At 36.7% G+C, this 19,886-nt stretch overlaps 1 protein-coding gene across 3 annotated transcripts in view; it reads left to right on the forward strand.

The window, feature by feature from the left end:
• The window catches only part of EPAS1 (endothelial PAS domain protein 1), a 107,446-nt gene extending 87,998 nt beyond the window's left edge, over positions 1-19,448 (forward strand). For all 3 annotated transcript variants that reach the window (XM_039347473.1, XM_039347474.1, XM_039347472.1), the window contains 9 exons: positions 4,743-4,890; positions 5,437-5,645; positions 6,149-6,336; positions 8,014-8,124; positions 8,716-9,203; positions 10,810-10,933; positions 11,047-11,170; positions 12,700-12,885; positions 14,638-19,448. In XM_039347473.1, the coding sequence (XP_039203407.1) occupies positions 4,743-4,890; positions 5,437-5,645; positions 6,149-6,336; positions 8,014-8,124; positions 8,716-9,203; positions 10,810-10,933; positions 11,047-11,170; positions 12,700-12,885; positions 14,638-14,789 (1,730 nt within the window). In that variant the 3' untranslated portion in view covers positions 14,790-19,448. The remainder of the gene's footprint in view (positions 1-4,742; positions 4,891-5,436; positions 5,646-6,148; positions 6,337-8,013; positions 8,125-8,715; positions 9,204-10,809; positions 10,934-11,046; positions 11,171-12,699; positions 12,886-14,637) is intronic.
• The last annotated feature ends 438 nt before the right edge of the window (positions 19,449-19,886 follow it).

Raw genomic sequence — 19,886 nt, forward strand, 5'->3', positions numbered from 1 at the left:
AAATGAGGTTTGAGTCCTAGCACTGTGTGGTGGGTGAGCTCCCATCACTCGTCTTAGCTTCTATTCACCTAACAGTTCAAAAGCATGTTCTGTGCAAGTAGATAAATTAGGCACCACTTCAATGGGGAGACGAATTGATGCCTCATGCAGTCAGTCAGATTCCTGCTGGCTCTGAATCTTTCCGGTTGTAGCACCCATTTGCAAGACAGGTCTGGAGAAAGGTGTGGGCCTTCGATGACGCTGCAGGAGAGCTGCTCATCTGTTTCTCTGGTGCAAAGCCAGCTTGGTCTCCTGTAGTGCACCTTGGGAAGCGCATGAGCGTATTCTACAATGGTGCTGGTAAATTGGCAGCCAAACTACTACATTGTGGTTTCCTGGCTAGTGCAATAACACCATATGATGATGATGATGATGATGATGATGATGATGATGATGATGATGATAATAATAATAATAATAATAATAATAATAATAATAATAATAGTAATAATAATAATAATAGTGCTTTAGTGGGAAATATTGGAGACCCTTTGAAAGATGTCTGTCTGCCAAGGTTCAGAGAGCTGCACAAGGCACCAGAAGGCCAACTATGGATGGCCATGTTTTAGAGGTCTATAGTGACTTGTGCAACCACACTGCATAAACTCTTACAGCTTTCCTTTCTTAATGCTTGTATATTTAGAACAACAAAAAATTAACCGCACTTTCCTATGTATGATTCAGGAGTTTATTAACCCTCAGATAAATGAAAGCAGAATTGCAACTTGTTCTATTTTTATTGCTGTCCATCCTCTTGTCTCTTAGTTCCTTTCACATTGTTTCTCACTGTAGCTTGTTACATAATATCTAAAAATGGATGCTAATTATAGTTACCTATACATTGTTACTGCAAAATGGACTCTCAGTTTTCCTATGGCTTTATGCTAAGCAAAGAACAAGCATTAAGCTAAGTAGAGGAAAAGATTATGTACTGAAAATGAGATATGAACATACAGTACATTCATGGGGGGGGGGTCTTACTGGTTTTCTTAAATAAGAGTTTTGTGACTGGTCATACACTTCATGGCAGCCTTTTTAGGAGAATACCCATGATACTTCATAAATTTTCTAAGGGTTGGAGACTCCTGTTGTAGGCAAACATAAAAAAGTAAGTGCCAATTCTAGTTTCAAAAGTGCTTGTACAATGTGCTGGCATTGCTATTTTTACTGGAGAATAAGACACATTTTGTTTGATTGTTTTAAAAAAAGAGATACAGCTGTTTTAATGACCAAGAATAATAAAATAAGTGAGTAAAGACCCCATTTCAAATTTTCAAAAAATTATTTGGAGTTATCAAGTGCAAGTCTAAAATAGTATTAGATATGTTCACTGCCTTGAGCTATTAATAGAAATAATAAAGATGGGATAAAAAATAATTAATTAATTAATTTAATTTGGCACCAAACTAGGAGACAATGAATTCTAATCCCACTTTAGGCATGTGGCTTTGACTAGTCCCTCTCTCTCAGCCCAACCCACCTCACAGGAGTTTTGTTGTGGGGAAAATAGGAAGGTGGAATAGTATGTGTGTTTGCCACCTTGAATTATTTATAAACATAATCAAGGTGGGGAGAAAATAAATTAATAATAAATAAATTTACATTTTATTGAATATGTGATATGGGGAAAGAGAAAGGGAATCTTTTCTTTTATATGTACTCATTCTATAGAATCATCCAAACAGTATTAATACCAATACTAATTTTAATTTCAATTTTTAGTCTGTCGTAATCCCACTGAATTTTATCATTCATTTTGGTTGCCAGTCTTTTTAAAACAAAAAACAAAAAACCTAGCCTATATGTATTCATGTCATTTGGAACAACTGTAATCTTTTAAGTTAGGAAATTCAACTTTATGCAGATGGAAAATATCTGCTTTTTTAATTATAAAAATCACATTCTTTAATATGAAGTAAAAGATGGGGGGAAATGTTCTAAAACAATAGAGTAGGAAATTGTTATGACAATAGTCTTGGAAAATTTGGAATATTGAAAGAGAAAGAGCATCAGGAATATTGGTTTTGTAATACATCATGTTGTTGTTGTTGTTGTTAATTGCAAAGTCGTGTCCAACCCATCGCGACCCCATGGACAATGTTCCTCCAGGTCTTCCTGTCCTCTAACATCTTCTGGAGTCTATTTAAGTTCACACTTACTGCTTCAGTGACTCCATCCAGCCATCTCATTCTCTGTCGTCCCCTTCTTCTATTGCCCTCAATCTTTCCCAGCATTAGGCCCTTTTCCAGTGAGTCCTTCCTTAGGTGGCCAAAGTATTTGAGTTTCAACTTCAGGATCTGGCCTTCTAAAGAGCAGTCGGGGTTGATCTCTTCTAGGACTGACCGGTTTGAACGCCTTGCAGTCCAAGGGACTCGCAGGAGTCTTCTCCAGCACCATAGTTCAAAGGCCTGGTACATCATGTGCCATGCAAATAGTCCAAATCATAGACAAGGGACAAAGTGGTAATGTAGTATGCTCTGAATTGTTATGAAGCTGCTAGATAATTCAGATTTAAAGGAGCCCTGCTTTGACTTGGTATTGTATCATTCCAATTAGCTTGATTTAGGACATGGCTTAATATAAAGCATGTTCCTGCTTCCTGGTTTATGGTAACCACTTCTGAATTTAACAATAGCATCACAGACTAGACTTCTTCCAGAAATTCAGCTATTTATAACTACAGTTCATTGTGAAAACTTGAATCAGAGGAGGGGTGGGAAATAACATTCTAAATTCAGTATGTTAGGGCAGTATCCTTAATAAGCCAACTCATAGTGTACAAGATTTCCAGTTATCAAAACTCCAGACAAGACTGTAAACTAGTCAAAAGGCATTGGGGAGGGAAAAAGAGCTTGTATTAAAAACATGAAGTCTGCATTTAACTATAATCTAAAATGAATTATTGAAGGGAACTGCAAACTTTTCAGTCCTTTTAATAAAATCAAGTTAGTTGAAAAGATGCTCTCAGACCCCATTTCACAGTTCACTCCTAACTGCAAATTAATAGGATTATTTTTTTAGCTTGTTTATAATTTACCAGAAATTGCAAGTGAGCAATGAAAGAGCAAATTTGCTGCCAAAACCAATTTATTAAAGGTGGCTAGTAGCATGTGCAGATTGTATGGAAAACTGTCCAGTGATGTGTTTTCTTTTTTGTAGTGATCAGCTAGCAGTCACTCTTCAGTTGGCCCAAAATGAAAGAATTATTTATCCACCATTAGATATCATTCTCCCCTAACACATCTGTAACAGCAACTTGTTGTATCAGAACATGGTGTGACTTGTTTTCTTTTAAAGATGAAAGCACTAAACCTCTTCTGAATAATGTAACAGGCACATCACATGATCATGCCTTAATGAGATCTCTATTAAGAATCCCATGTAATAATGTTTCACAGACATACAGAAGCCATTTGCTTAAATGGTTTTTAGACAAAATCTTTGACTTTTTTTGTTTATGCACCTCACTAATCTAATAATCAAAATATAATCTCTTTAAGAGCAAGATTACTCTGAATGCAGAACTTCACCAATAAAGGGATGCAATAAAATCATTAGAGGTGTGCTTTGTAGATTATACATAAACAAAGGATTTAGTATGGCTATTTGTTCACCTTGTTCACCTTATTCTTCCATTTTTACCACAACAATAACATTGTAAGTAGGCTGAGCTGAGAGACAGATTGGCCCATAAACATCCAATCAGTTTCCTGAGCTAAGGGCAGGCCCAAATCTGGGTTTTCCCCTTTCTAGTTCTAGAATTTCCATCACAACACCACATTGGTATGAATTATAATAATAAAATGTGATGAATATCTACTCAGAAGCAAATCCCAAAATTAGAATCTCTCAGACTTTCCATTTGCAAAATTGTGCAAAGTATTTTGGAAGCTGGTTTTTAAATCAGGCAAGAATTTTGCAGTCTTTATAATGTCAAGGTGGGAGGGAGGGATATCTAATTACTAATGGGGGGGCAGGACTCTGGTCCTTCTTCAAAGCAAAGTTTGCTTGCTTGGCTATTTTATATATCAGGTTTCTGTTGTAATACTTCCCAATATGATTTGGAATGAAGACAAATTAAAACTATTCATGATAAAAATAATAAATCAAATCAATATTATTTACAATATTTACAAACCCATCTAGCAACCATCATTGTTTTTCTTGCCTTTGTTGTTCTTTTGAGGTTTGTTTAGCCTATCATTAGTTGTAACTATGGGAAATAGAGTATTCTATTGGTCCAATAAGTGCCTAAATTCTCATCTAAATCAGAATTAAGCCAGTTTCAAGGCTAGGGAAAGTGACAACCCAGGAAATCCATTGCTGGAAACTGCCTCTGATCTCAAGAAGGGAATCAGATGAATTCTGTGATCCCTGGGAAACTGCCACAGAGATCACACTGAAGTACACAAATCCAAAAAGACTTGGCTTCTGCCAGATAGAAATAGAAATGCCAATGGGAGTAATGGAGATGGCTGATTTCTCTCATCAGTTTTCTCCTCTCTTAAAAGATGCACCAATGGAAAAGGAAGGTCAATAAGAAGCTTGCAAGGGTTGAGAACTGAAGTGGGCCCTTACATTGTCTTGAATTAATACTTTAATAGGTCTGTGATGCCACACATTTCTGATATTTTTAAAGGTGCCATAATACTGAAAAATGATATTGCCATGTATCATGTTTCTCTTTCCTTCTCTATCTCCAGTGTGTGGGAAAGGTCAAGTGGTTACAGGGCAGTATCGCATGCTTGCCAAGCATGGTGGCTACGTGTGGCTTGAGACCCAAGGAACAGTCATCTACAATACTCGGAACTTGCAGCCTCAGTGCATAATTTGCATTAATTATGTTCTAAGGTAAGATAGCTGAAACCCTGAAGAATGCTAGCTAAATGAGAATTGTTGGAGAAGCAATACAATCTGGGCATTTTTTCTTGTTTCTGTAGGAGATCTCAAAGATGCTATTTCAAAAGGCAACTGGACTTTGTTTTTCTTTGAGGAAGACGTTTCACTTCTCATCCAAAAAGCATCTTCACTTCTGGCTGAATGATGGAAACTGAACTGAACTGAAAGAAGTTTCTTGGTGAGAAGTGTAATTTCTTCCTCAAGGAAAAAACGAAGTCTAGTTGCCTGGATGACTGAGAATCTCCATAGACACTTTTTATGAAGCTGTGGAATGCAAATCCCTCAAATAACAGGGCAAGTATAGAGTGGGGAAACTGGCCCTGCAGATTCTCTTGGAGCATTCATTCCTATTAATCCCAGTTAGCACCAAAGATAGCTGTAAGCCAACAATATCTAGTTGTCCACAGATCTTTGGTTAACACTCTTATTGTTATCCTTTGTATTTACATGAATACTGTCTTCCATAATAATAAGATATCTAATACTTTATCTTGTTAGTGAAATAGAGAACAATGAAATTGTATTCTCCATGGATCAGACAGAATCACTTTTTAAGCCTCATATGATGTCCATGAACTCTATATATGACCATGGAATTCCAGTGGCTGATAAGAGTGACTTCTTATTTACCAAGCTGAAGGAAGAACCAGAAGAACTTGCCCAGTTGGCACCCACACCAGGCGATGCAATTATTTCTCTTGACTTTGGTTAGTAATATTTTGGGAAGAGTAAGTGGTGAACATCATGTTGTATTTGTACAGTAGTTAACCACAAGAGAGCTAGTAGATTGTAGCATCTCCCACAAAATATCATATAAACACAGTGATAGATGATGAATGGATGGATGGATAGATAATTATTATGTTTCATATTGTTTATTACTCTAACTGTGAATGTTTTAATTCTTGATTAGATAGAGTACAAGCAGCCAAGAATGGAAGTATGATTAATTGATTGATCAGTATTGGTTGATTAAAGAAAACCATTTATTGACATAACAGTGATTTCAAACATATAAAAGAAGCATTAGTGACTATTGAATGAGGCTTAATATCTCCCACTAAATTAAAATTTAGCTATTTGCTATTTGGGGAGTAAAGTAAGCTCCCTCATCTGAACATATTTCCCAACTTGTTTTCTTTTCCTTAAAAAAAAAAAAGTCCTGGGATTGCTAGTACCAATGAACTGACCTTGCTTGCCTCAATTTCAGGAACGCAAAAGTTTGAGGAAATCCCTACCTACAACAAAGCTGCAATGACTCCAAACACTCAGTGGGTTACAGAAGGGAAGAACCAGGGATCACAGACTGAAAAGCTGAGTGTACCATCATTTACCTTGCCTCAAGTTGTACCTGGCAGCAGTACCCCCAGTGCAAGCAGCAACAGCAGCTGTTCCACCGTAAGAAAGAACTTTTCACTGACATCTAGCAGCATTGCCAGCTTTGAAGTGTGGGTGTGGGGGGGGGGGTTACCAGCACTAACTGGATTATGGTAGAAACATTAAAAAAAAAAAAAGGAATTGCTTCCAGCTGCCTTTATCCACTGAAACCAAAACCAATATCAGAGGCTAATGGTGACTGAGATTAGTTTGGTATAATCCTACTTCATTTAAAACATGAAAATGAGAGAAAAGAAATGACATTCTCAGAGAATGCATCAACGTTTCGACGAAGTCCCATTCGTCATCTTCAGGCTGGTGTTTTCAGCTTCGTGCTTTGAGCAGCAATCTGTGGTCTTAGCTGTTTCTTCCTTTTAACTGCCAGTGGGGGTATGAACTGATTGGGTGGGAGCTTGGCTGTGTTCTGATTGGGTGGAGGTGTGTTCTGAATGGTTAGGGGCTTGGCTGTTCTCTGATTGGCTGGGGGAGTGTTCTGTTTGGTTGTGCTCGGGTTAGTCTGAGTTGCAGAGGGGTTTGAGATTTTGGGCTGCCTTGCTATTTTTGGCTTCGCGTTCGTGGTCGTGCTTCCTCTTCATGGAGGGTGTCAGTTTGCTTCATGTATGGATTGGAGGGGTTTAAAGTGGCTAATGATGCAGCTGTGGTCTGGCTTCTGGTTTGTGGTCGTGCCTCGTCATCGGTGTGGCTTTGGGTTTGTTTTTTGCATGGATGTGTGGTGGTGACCTTCTGTGTGGTTTTTGTGAGTGTGGGTCTGGTATCATTTTTTTTCCCTAACACAAAATATATATATATATTGGAAAATTGGCATAAAAATACGACTCCTGGGCATGTCTATGGCAGCTTTTAGTAAAGTATATTTTTATATTTATACTCTCCTGGTGTTCGTATTTTATTTGTACCATATATATATATATATATATATATATATATATATATATATATATATATATATATATATATATATATAATATTGAGTTCAGTGCTAGAAGAATGAGGAACCATTGTCAGAATTGTGGGGAAACAAATCTACAAGTAATCCTTGACTTACAACTACAGTTGGGACAGGAATTTCCATTGTTAAGTGATGTGGTTGTTAAGTGACTTAATATTTTAATGTTTTGTTTTAATCGTTGCTCTGCATGTCAGGACTATACTGTAGCCCTAAACAAACTTACCTAGCAATAAGTTCCTTTGAAGCAAGAGAAAGCCTGGACCTACTCTTGGTTAAAAAGATACTGTGGTTTAATACTTCTCCCAGATTTATGACATGTAAATACATCTGTAACCACACTGTATTTCACAAATGTTGGCCAGCAGGAAAACAAATATAGTCATCATTTCCTGAATTTTTTTTCAACTTCTTTAATATAGACCTGACTTCTTGGATTATGACCCAGTGCTCATCCTTTTTCCAGCAATAGGCTGCTACTGCTGAAAGAGGTTTTTTTTTTCCTAATCCTGCATCTCCTATGTCTCCTAAATACGGCCCTGACTATTGGGACACTACTTGAAATATTTTTAGATGAGAGGCATGCAGCAATGCCAAGAAAAGGAATCAGTTTCAGGAAATTATCCATGTTGGCCCTGTCTTTTCTTCCCAATGTTTCATTCTATGCAGCTAACTGCTTTATGGCCATTTTTGTACTTGTTGATAGTCTGTTTTCTCATTTCATCCTAAAGCCAAGTAGCCCAGGAGATTATTACACTTCTTTAGATGAAGACCTGAAGATAGAGATGATTGAGAAACTTTTTGCCATGGACACAGATGCCAAGAATCAATGCAGTTCACAGGTAAGAGAAGCCATGAATAAAGCATCAAGCCAAAACTCAGAAGAGCATGTTGTTTCAGTTCTTTATATGCAGACTTAAGAGTCAGTAGCTACTGCTCATATTCATAAGAATGGGAAGCTTATATAGTGCACGGGTTCTGCATTAATGTGAGAGATATAATGGAAAAATCATTTCCATTTCCCTGGACTGGGCTTTTCAATCTGGCAATGTCAGGCTAGGGGCACTTTATATAACATATTTGACAGATGCTAAGTAAGCAATGGTTGCTTAAGATGTGCTGGACTACAACTTCCATCATTCTCAGTCATTGTTCTATAGTATTGTACTCTAAAATATGCCTGGCTGAGGAATTCTGGGAGTTGAAGTCCACAAGTCATAAAAGGGCCAGGTTTGAAGACCCCTGATTTAGATGGCTGAGGAATTTGGTTTAAAAGGAAAATTACAAAGCCATATGCTACATGGATTAAGGCATACTCTGCCTTAGATATTGTTCTGGGACAGGAGAGAAGAGAGGGACTCTAGCTTTCTAGTTTTAAATTGGAAATTTGTTTTTCTTCACTGCCCCACCCCTTTAATCTTTTCATTGGACAGAGTGACTTTAATGAACTGGATCTTGAAACTTTGGCTCCTTATATTCCCATGGATGGAGAAGATTTCCAGCTGAGCCCTATCTGTCAAGAGGAGCGTCCTCTGTGTGAAAGTGTCCAGCTTCCTCAGCCCAGCTTAAGCAACATGAACAGTCTTTTCCAACCACTTTCTCCTTCTTCCCAAAGCGAGTTCCTCCTAGAGAAATATTGCCAGCCAGTATCTGACAAAAACATGCCAGCAGGCCAAGGGACTCTGCCACTGGCATTCTTCAATCATGGAAGTCAATCATCCTCATTCTTGCTGCCCTACTATGCACAAGCCAACACTCCACTGTCTTCAATGGGTGGGAGACCAAATACACAGTGGCCACCTGACCCACCATTACAGTATGTGCCAACAAAATGGAGAGGAATCAGCAATAAGTCGTTAATAAACTCTGCATCAGACCCTCCATCACTGCATTTGCCCAACATAAGCACAGATAAGAAAAGGTAATTCAACACAGAAAATTATTTTAAAAATAATAAACAAAAGCAGTTTAAAAATAATGGCTAGATTTTTCATTTTCCACATGTGTGCATGGTTGTGGAGGCAAGTGGTTGAATGAAAAAGAAGAAATAGAAAATGCAATATGTGTGAACTTCCAAACAGGAACATCATCAAAGCTTGTTATCATATAAAAATAGAAAGTTGCCAGCAAAAGCATTTGTCAAAGGTGGCAAAAAGGTCATGGTTTTGTATGCCTATTTTTAAAGAAGTTATCAGAGCTACAAATAAAAAGATTGTGTGCTAGGAGGTGAAAATGACTTCATGGCACATAATCATATCTCTTCATTTTAAAAAAATACATTTAAAAATGTTCACATACTGTGAGAGTATTTGCACAGAATATGTGTAAAATGCTTTTTCTAATCACTGCAGCTAAGCAAGGATTCTGCTTCTTTCATTAGAGCCATCTCCAAAGTGTTTATCCACCCATCCACCTGAAGTCCTCTCTTGGCTTCAGAGGAGCTTAGTATACATTTCTATCTTCAAACCATCTGAAATGTTAAGTCCTTCCCTCCAGCATACCAAAATGTGGGGGAGGAGTACAAAAAATGTATTTCATGTTCCCACCATCCCTTTTGTGGCTTCCAGGAACCTTACAGACTAAATACTGTTTAGGAAATCTGCTCCAGTTGCACCTGAGAAACTTAAGGGGCAAGAATTCCAAACCCACCTGTGTCTTGTCAACTTATGGAATGAGGCACTCAAGACACAAGGAAACTGAGTATCCTTAATAGTGGTTAAGGAATTGGAGAAGGACTGAGGAGACTTAGGTTATCAATAGTAGTGGGTTACTTTGGGCTAGTCACTTTTTCTTAGTTTAACCAGCCTCCACAATATTGTTGTAGAAAAAAAATGGAAAGAAATTTTATATATGTTACCTGGAGTTTCTGACCAAGAACAATATATAAATCTGACAAATAAAATTATAATTAAAATAATAAATGGTTAGTACAACCAATAGGGAAGGGATCCATATGATTGGCTTTGTCCATGAGGGGGTGGTTTTCAAGCAACTCCCAGACCACCATTTATCTTTGCACAATTTATTAACTTTAGAGATAAACAAACTGCTAATGTTGACTTCAGGTATCAATGAGTGAATGTCTGTGGCGCAAGCTAGTGATTTGCCCACAGCAGAGAGTAAACAGTACTTAGGCAATAGAAACTAACTGCAAAAACAATTGTTGAGCAATAGTTAAATAAAGTGCTATTATCAATTTGCACAGCTCACTCTGTTCTTTCCATTTCAGCTTTCTGATAAGAGATTTTACAGAAATAATGTTTCAATTTTTATTAACATTGACACATCTTCTTAATGTTTAGTATTTATTAATGTTTATCATTGTACCAGTGATGTGTCTCATAGCTGTTCTCAACTACTAGCCACTTTTGTCTTAGTAAAAATATTCTGCAAGCTTCTGTTGCAACCATTGGTCTAGGAACAGATCTGAAAAAGGAAAGATTTCTGCACACCAACATGACACATTTCTCTGCATTAAAATAAAGCTTGTTTCAATTTAATAAAAAAATAATGGTTTGTTTTGATAGATCACTGGAAAGTTTTGGACAGCGTGGCATAGATATAAATCCAGCCCGAATAGCTCTTGCCAACAGTCTGAAGTTGAAGCGGCAGTTAAATTATGAGGACCAAACATTTCAACATCTGAATGGGGTAAATTTATTATGTCAGATCACTATACTTTTCCTTTCATGGTTTTAAACAGAAGACTCATTATTTAAATACAAGTTTCATTATGTCTTAATGTTTTGCCTTACCTACCATAGACACAAGATGACATATCTGGCCTTAATCCAACCCACTTAATGTTGAAAAGAATGAAAATTCTCACAAGTGAAAACTTTGCATTGCTTTCAGAAAAGAAGTCACTCAGCACAAGTGTCCTTAATGGTAAGAATTTTCATAAATTGGTAATATAGCAATAGCACTTAGACTTATATACCACCCCATAATACTTTACAGCAATCTCTTATCAGTTTACAAATGCCAGCATATTGCCTCCAACAATCTGGGTCCTCATTTTACCAATCTCAGAAGGATGGAAGGCTGAGTCAACCTTGAACTGGTCAGGATCGAATTCCTGGCTATGGGCAGAGTTAGCCTGCAATACTACATTCTAACCACTCTGCCACCAGGGTTTATATATGACCAAAAGGAAACACACATGGCGGGATAGGTCACTCTTTGGTGGCTGTGAGCAGAATATCAAAAAATATGCAAAAGAGCTATCTACATATCTTTCATATTTACCCAATTCTGTGCTACCTTGTCTATGCTCTGCTTTATCATTTTTAAAAGTAACGGTTCTGCTGCATAAGCGTAGTGGACAATCTTATCTAGTGTCATTTCACACAGTGGCCATTCAGATACTTCTAAGAACTCTACAGGCAAGTCAAATGACAATATCCAACAGTGGTTTCTGTAATTCAGAACCAATCAGCAGAACCAACCAGCCATCCAGGAGTCATCCAGCAAATCTAAGTGGTATGAAATTCTGGATGGACAGGGGAAAAAAATCTTTTTCACACAACTCATGATTAAAATATATTGTTGATCACCATGAGATATGAGGTTGATTCATAATTTAAATGTCTTAAAAAGAAGCTTAGACAAATGCATAACGGCCACTAGCTATACATCAGCTATTTACCTCCTCTAGATCAGAAGAGACACGTCAGTCATAATAATACCATATATGCCGCCGTATTAGGCGACCCGGCGTATAAGACGACCCCCGTCTTTATAGCCGGGCCGCATTCCTAGAACGTCGTCTTATACGCCGGAAACTACCAGTATTTCCGGTGTATAAGACGACTCGGCGTATAAGACGACCCCCGTCTTTGGCGCCGATTTCAGCGCTTGCGGAAGTCATCTTATACGCCGGCATTTATGGTAATAATAAATCCAAAGCCCTTACATCCTACCTACTTTTCACTATCATATATTCACTGTCAAAATACCTGTAGGTTTTTCAGCTATCTTTCAGTGACTTTTGGCAAGAGTAAGAGTATCTCTATATTATATATGAATGAAAACTGAGTGCATAAATTAATTTTTAATATCTAATCTGTTCATGTTTATACATAGCTTCATCTTCCATTATTGCCTATTATATGTATGCACAAACTAGTTCTAACCTTGAAAAATCTTTGTAACTTAACATATGAACTGATGTTCACCATTAAATTGACTCTAGCGGCTGCTTAATTTCTTTCTGCAGATGTTTGCAATCTGGAAAGTATCCATAGAAAATAATTCATCATTTCTGAAATTGCCTTAGAAAAACATGGTACTTTTATCTGCCACCACCACCATCACCACACACAAATACTTTTCCAGGCAAAATATAAATTTGGCTATGTGAAGCATTCTGTTTCCAATAGCATTTTTAAAGCCAGTTTTTAACTTTGTAATTATAGATAAGTTCCTTTGTAACCTACAAAGATGCCCAGGCCAGCCAGTGCATGTGATGCAGCAACAACAGCAGCAAGATCTACCACTGTCCTCTGGCAACTCTGCAAATAATCCCAAAGCTGTGTATTCTCCGCCTTTTTACAAAACCCCTTATCAGGACTTCAGTGTATCACAAGCTCATAGGATGTCAGGTAAGTGTCATGTCAAATTTAGAAAGGTTATATTCAATAATGAAATTTTTACTTTTAATAAAGATAAGAGTGCTTTAAATCAGCTCCTTTAGTGGGTGGGGTAGGCTCTTACTGTGAGATGTTGAAAGTGATCTAACCTCTAAAGAAGACATGTCAAATTGCCGGCCCGCAGGCTGAAAGCATCACACCGAAACCGCGCCCACCCCATCGCCAGCAATGGGGAAAAAGTCCCGTATGTCACGTGATGTCATTTGACATCGTGAGTTTGACATACCTGCTCTAAAGTGAGGAGGTACTGTGATCAATCTGCTCAACAAATGAGTTGAAGTTTTTTCCATAAAGTCTCATATAAGTAAAGCTCATTTGCTAAGATCCTCATGGACCTGGTACTTTTTTTGGCAGAAATATGGAAGTGGTTTGCCATTACTACCTTCTGGAATATTTTTTTCTTCCCACTTCCCATAAATATTCTATTCTATTTATTGTATTATTATTTTTATTTATATCCCACCTTATTATTTTTACAAATAACTCAAGGCGACAAACTCATCTAATCCTCCACCCTCCTCCTATTATTCCTCACAACAGTCTTGTGAGGTGAGTTGGGCTGAGAATGATTGGCCCAAGATCACTCAGCTGGTTCTCATGGCTAAGGTGAGACTTGAGCTCATAGTCTCTTGCTTTCTAGCCTGGTGGCCCAGTGGTTAGAATGCATTACCTCAGGCTAATTCTGCTGCCAGCAGTTCAGCAGGTTGACTCAGTCTTCCATCCTTCCGAGGTTGGTAAAATGAGGACCCAGATTGTTGGGGGCAATATGCTGACTCTGTAAACCCCTTAGAGAGGGCTGTTAAGCACTATGAAGCAGTAAATAAGTCTAAGTGCTAACTACTAGACCAGGCTGTCTCTTTTAATTTTAATTAATCTCTCTTACTTAATAAACTGGCTGTAGGAAAGTCTATATAATGGTTGATATAAGCCAAAAACAGCATTGTTTTGTAAATAAACAGAGGTGCTAGAGAACTGGAGAAGAATAAATAAATCTTTAAGAAATTGGAAAAGGGGGATAATAATTGTTTTTTTCAAAAGGCAGCTGGAGTTTTTATTTTCACTTCTCATCCAAGAAGCTTCTTCAGTTCTGACTGAATGGTGGGAATGGAAAGATTTATATTCCTTGCATAGAACAGAATAGAGATGAAAGATACCTTGGAGGTCTTCTAGTCCAGCCACCTGCTCAAGCATAGATAGTTTATATTCCTGAATGCCCACCATTCAGTCAAATCCTTCCATTTCCAGCATTCAGCTGCCTTTTGAAAAAGCAACTTTGGGGAAACATGACCTGGATGAATGAGAATCTCCATAGACAATGAGCCTACAGTAATGTTAACTAGAGAAATATTAAAATAGGTAGTAAACCATTCACCTAACATTTGAATCTAAAAGCAGTTTCCAGACTCTTAATAGTTCTAACTTTTACAATAATTTTAACTTTGTGCCTCTGACTTCTTTGCTCATTTATTATGTCCTTTAATTCCTATTTAATTAGCTATAAGAATATCACTTCACCTTTGGAGGTGTAAATGTGTTTTTGTTTCTTGCTTGGGTTTTAAATTTTTATAGTTTTTATAGCCTTTTTTGTATACTTCTATTGTACTAGTGTGACTTTTTTAAAGTTCAACACTGCTGCTAAGACTCTTTGGGGATGGAATATATTTTCTGTATTTTTTTATTTTTATTTTATTTTTTGCCCCTCAGGAATTGCAAGTCGTCTGCTCGGGCCCTCTTTTGAACCTTATTTGTTGCCAGAATTGACCCGATATGACTGTGAGGTTAACGTCCCGGTGATGGGCAGTTCGACGCTTCTGCAGGGAGGTGACTTGCTTCAAGCTCTTGACCAAGCCACTTGAGCAAATCTGGGTGCCCTCCCACCCCCGGGGCTGATTCTGTTCCAAGCAGTTGCAGTTTTAAAATATATTTTTGCAAGTAGACAATTTCTAATACCAATTTACATTTTACAAGATTTTACTTACTTGTTGAACGTGTCCACTTTACCAAATAGTGGCCTTTCTGAAAAGTTAACTCACTTTCTTATTTGCTTTAAAAGAAGTATGCATCTACTGTATTTTTTCCTTTTATTCCAATAAAGTGTTCCTTAGAAAATTTATATTATATTATTCCCCTTTGCCCTGTGTAATTTATATGTTCTGAAATTTCCTCAATATTCATGCTAATTAAAAAAAAAGAAGGCTTTGCGTGTGTTATTGCCTGTATGTAATACTTTGGCTCAATTTATTGCAACTGTGTCATTTTTTTTGCCAAAGATGAAGTGAAATATTTTTTTCCCTGACGGTAGTCAGCACTACCTTATTCAAACTGAGGACCTATATGGCCATTGCCAACCTATTTCTTAAATTTTGTACTGTGGAAAAGAATGCACACTTCAATCTTTTTACAAATCCAAAAAGAAGACATAAATTTGCGTTAATTCTAGGAGTTAGCTGCTGTGTTGCCTAATTTCTGTGAAAATAACAAATTGTAGTCTAATTTAACATTTGGGTCAGCGTACTCATTTAAAACTGAATGTTCTGGTAATGCAAACAATGGTTTGCAATAGTATGCAAAGGCTATGCATATCAAGAACAGAAAATGAAGTAAATGTGAAAATGGATCGTTTTGTTCCTGCTTCCTCTGTAAACAGCAAATTATCTTAAAGTGCACTCATAGATCATGCAGCGTGGAGGCTTGGCTTCAGAGCTTATCCTGACTTAGCTTTAAAGATGGATGCTTTTTCCTGTTGTGTATTGAAGAGCCAAAGCTATCTGGCCAATCCCTGCCATGGATTTAAACACTATGAAAGTGCCTTCCTCACCTGATCTTAAGAGAACTCCTACAATTCAATGTTTTCCTAAATTAAAATAGATGGGAAAGTTGGTGACATTTTAGGATTTAAGCATGTATTTTGGAAAAGAATCCAAAACAATGGAACTATTGCATTCTATCTCATTTAGATCAAAATTAACTCTGCGAAATCTGTCTAATTAAGTCAAGAATTTAAAAGAGAATTGGGGATAATCATAAAAAATACCAATCACCTATATTATTGAATATGTTTCAATTCCCTAATGTATTAACCCAACCACTATGCTGATTTGATACTTTTGTCTGGGTTAAATATTTATCACATACCGGAATTTTGTACTATCTTTTAAGATAGAGGCACAATTATGAATGCTTCTTTGGAATCCTTTTCTCCAGTTCCATCATTTTGTTATGCCATGACAGGAATTGTCTAAAGATTATCATTAACACTGCTAACTGCCAGTTAAATTGGATGTTGCTGTTTAGGCTTTTGTTTTTTTCTTCTCGGTTAACTAGCCACATCCTTCACACTACCAATTTGTATTGAGAAATAAATACATTTGCTTGCTTACTTACTATGCTATAGAAAGAGTTCTAGACTCTGGTGTAATTGAGATTTTTGTCACTTTTTTTAGTATACCTTAATGTTGATAGCCTTTCCACACAAATAATATTTTAGTAGGTTTTGAAAAGACCATTCTGAACTTTCAGAAACACTATAAGAAAACATGTTGGTGCTCAGGAATTTATTTAAATAGAAAGAGTCCATTTCATTCCATGGAGTCCTGTTTGCCTTTACTGGGTAAACAGGAACAGCTGTATATTCAATTCAGTAATAATATAAGCTCAAGGAATTCAGCTGATTTAAAAGTATTTATTAAAACCATAGAACAGATGTGCACAACCTGAGACCCTAAGGTCTTATCTGGCCCCAAAAGCTTTGGACCAACCCTTAGAGACCTCCAAAAGTTAATACCAAACTGCAATATTTAATGAGACAAAGTAAAGTTATTAAATGTGCAAAAGGAGATCAGTTGTGTTTATTATTTTAATTTGAATTCGGTTTAGATGTAAATGAAATGACATCATATTGGAGAGCTGCCGCCAGCTTGCCCAAGGTTCAGTGTGATGCTTGGCACAGAAAAAATTGCACACCCTTACCTTTGAATTTTAGAATAAGCTTTAGAAGGCCAAGGTAGAGTCAGAGAATCAGGAAATGTAGTAATGTTACCTGATGCTGAAGTCTCACCTGCTTAGATGATTATCTGGTGTAAATTAACACCAATTGAAATTTTAAAAAACAGAGACTTCTCTTAGAGTGAAACTGGTTTCATTGGAGAATGCGTTATGGGGGAACACTCCAGAGCAAATTGTTGGAAAGGGTGAGTACTAAGGAGTACCTAGGGGAAAAAATCAGAGAAAAAAAACCCTGTTGTATAGGTGGAAGTGTACTTAGATGGTATTAATTTCCACTCTTAGAAATTAAAACAGTGTTACTATATTCCTCCTCATGTTCATTGCCCTCATCAGACAAGTGTGTTAGTGTTTAAGGCTCATTAAAGATAGTAGGATTCAAGATGTAACCAAGCTTTCCTCAGTCCTATTTATTATCTTGACTACCTTTTGAAGGGGGAAAGGAGAGTTTCAGGCCTATATTTATTTGTGGTTTATACTGCTGAAGTGCCTTAAATCACTTAGTCCATAGTTGCTACAAATATGGCTCCTATTCTTCCATACATGAGAAATATAAAACTCTGCTAGAACTTTGCATGTTCTTCATTGAAGATATTAATGGAGTCCTTGTAAACCCAAGCAGTTGTCTGTCTGCCTTACATTGCAGTTTTGACAAAAATCAATGTTCCATCTAGCCAAAGCTAAGTTAATAGAAAAAGGAAAAACAGATTAAATGTGATGTAAATAGAGTTTGCTTGCATTTTTGGAAAAGAGTTTTTCAAACTAGATAAACTCATGAAGGAAGTTGTTTGCAGAAAGATTTTAGAGTGAAAGTATTTAGGAATGAGATCTGCTCAGGGATCTTTGTTTTTTAAAAAAAATGATTACAATTTTGTTTATTGATTCAACATCTCCACAATGAATGGAAAAAAAGGCTCAGAAATGCTATAAATTTGCCCTGGTTCTTTTTGTTCCATGGCATAATCTCTCTAGAAATACTCATATTCAGGAGGTAATTCTGGTCCCCAAGTTAGGATTTTCATTATTTTTCAGCAGCTCACTACATTGTACCAAGGGCAAGTACTTATGAAAAAGAGAAAGATCTGGAAGACGTCTTCCACTCAAGATGTTAGCCTTAACATTCTGCCTCTTGATGATTAGTATCTTCAGGTGAGGTTATATAAGGCAGAGGGAAAATTGGGGCCAGTCGAAGCAATCTTTACAGCAAAGGATAAAGAGGTATAGAACTCTCCCAATTCCAGAAATTGTTCAGACTGAGAATTGAATCTTCTTCAGAACTGATAACATGAATGTCCTCTATCTCATCTAAAAGTAGCAACCTAAATTAGAAATTATTAAGCAGACTGTCCAAAGACAAAATATGGCACATGCCCCTAAAAAAAATGCATACTCTAGGTCAGGGGTGTCAAACTGCCGGCCCACATTCCGGAGACGTCATCGCAAAAACGCACCCACCCCATTGCCAGCAATGGCAAAAAAGTTCCGATACGTAGCGCGACGTCACGTAACGTCGCAAGTTTAACATGTCTGCTCTAGGTTCACATGAAGTACAAACCCAGCCATCAAATATAATTCTATACCTAAATGATAGTAAGCCCTGCTGAAAGAAAAGGCATAATTTTGGAAAGACATGTATAAATTTGCATTTCCAAGTATTTGCCTAAAAACCATGTAAATTTCAGGAAGAATCTCTCAAAGGGTAGCCATCATAATATACCCTTTTTCAACTTGGTGCTTTCTGGTGTTGATTGCAATGTTAAAAATACAGAACCCACTGTACTTTATATCAGGAGGATATCATGTGGAGGAAGACTGTGATGATACTTTCACAACTAATTAAAATATGGCATAATTTCAGATCTGCAGGAAGAGTGTTTTATCAGAATATTGTATTTAAAAATTAGGACTTATGAAGCATTAAAGCATTGTGTGTGTGTGTGTGTGTGTGTGTGTGTGTGTGTGTGTGTGTGTGTGTGTGTGTAATATGCGCAATGGATTACAGCTTCAAATAAAATACATTTAGCGGCAAATTTGATTTGCTTAATGTGACTCTCATATATGAGTTTTGATTGGCTCCGATTGTCAGTTATCATAATAAAGTTTTAATTTTGGAAGAAACACATTAAAAATATCCATATTAAGCTGCTAATCTCAAATAGTTCACTTTAAATGATCCACTGATTTGCAGTGACATCTCTGGAGCTAAAGTGGCTTGAAGCCTGTGGTTGCAGCAAAACAGATCTCTTTGTGATAATGAGCTATGTGCCTGAATGGCACTCATATATTGCTATTTCATTTTTATTTGTAGTTTCAACATTCAAGTGTTTACTCTAACCCTTTACCAAAAATATACTGAGAGAGAGGGAGACCATGCTTATAATATTAACCCTAACTATTGTCATAATTATTTCATGTTCTCTCTATTGTTGATAATCTTGTAACTGTATGGCAACTTTTAACAATAAAGAAATGTATTTTCACACTGATATCTTATTAAAAATTACTGATCCTTCCATGTCTTGTGACTGTTGATTCTGGCAAAACAAACATCAATGGAAAATATCTTTGTGAAGTGCAAATATTTATTAAATTGTTTATAGGAATTAAGGTTTGCAATTATCTTTAAATGCATATACAAAAAAATGCCATCTTGCTAGCTAATCAAAAAAAGTACACTCAGAGAACTTTAAAATAAATCTTGTTTCATGTCTTATTTATTTATTCTTTATAAAATTTATAAATTTTATGTTAGGATAGAATAATGCTTTTTTAAGTGGCTTGAAATTTTCCATTAAACAACATCCATACAAATAACATATAACTGTTTACATTCCTTGATCTGCTCTTCCACGTTAAAAATATATTCCCCAGCAAATTCCTCCTGCTGCTCCTCCTGATCTCTTCCTCCTTCCCCCTGTTCACTGATAAGGACATTGTTATAATGTTCAGAC

This window comes from Crotalus tigris, unplaced genomic scaffold (genome assembly GCF_016545835.1).
Source record: "Crotalus tigris isolate CLP2741 ecotype Arizona unplaced genomic scaffold, ASM1654583v1 scf7180000018081.1164505, whole genome shotgun sequence".
In the NCBI taxonomy this organism is placed as follows: Eukaryota; Metazoa; Chordata; class Lepidosauria; order Squamata; family Viperidae; genus Crotalus; species Crotalus tigris.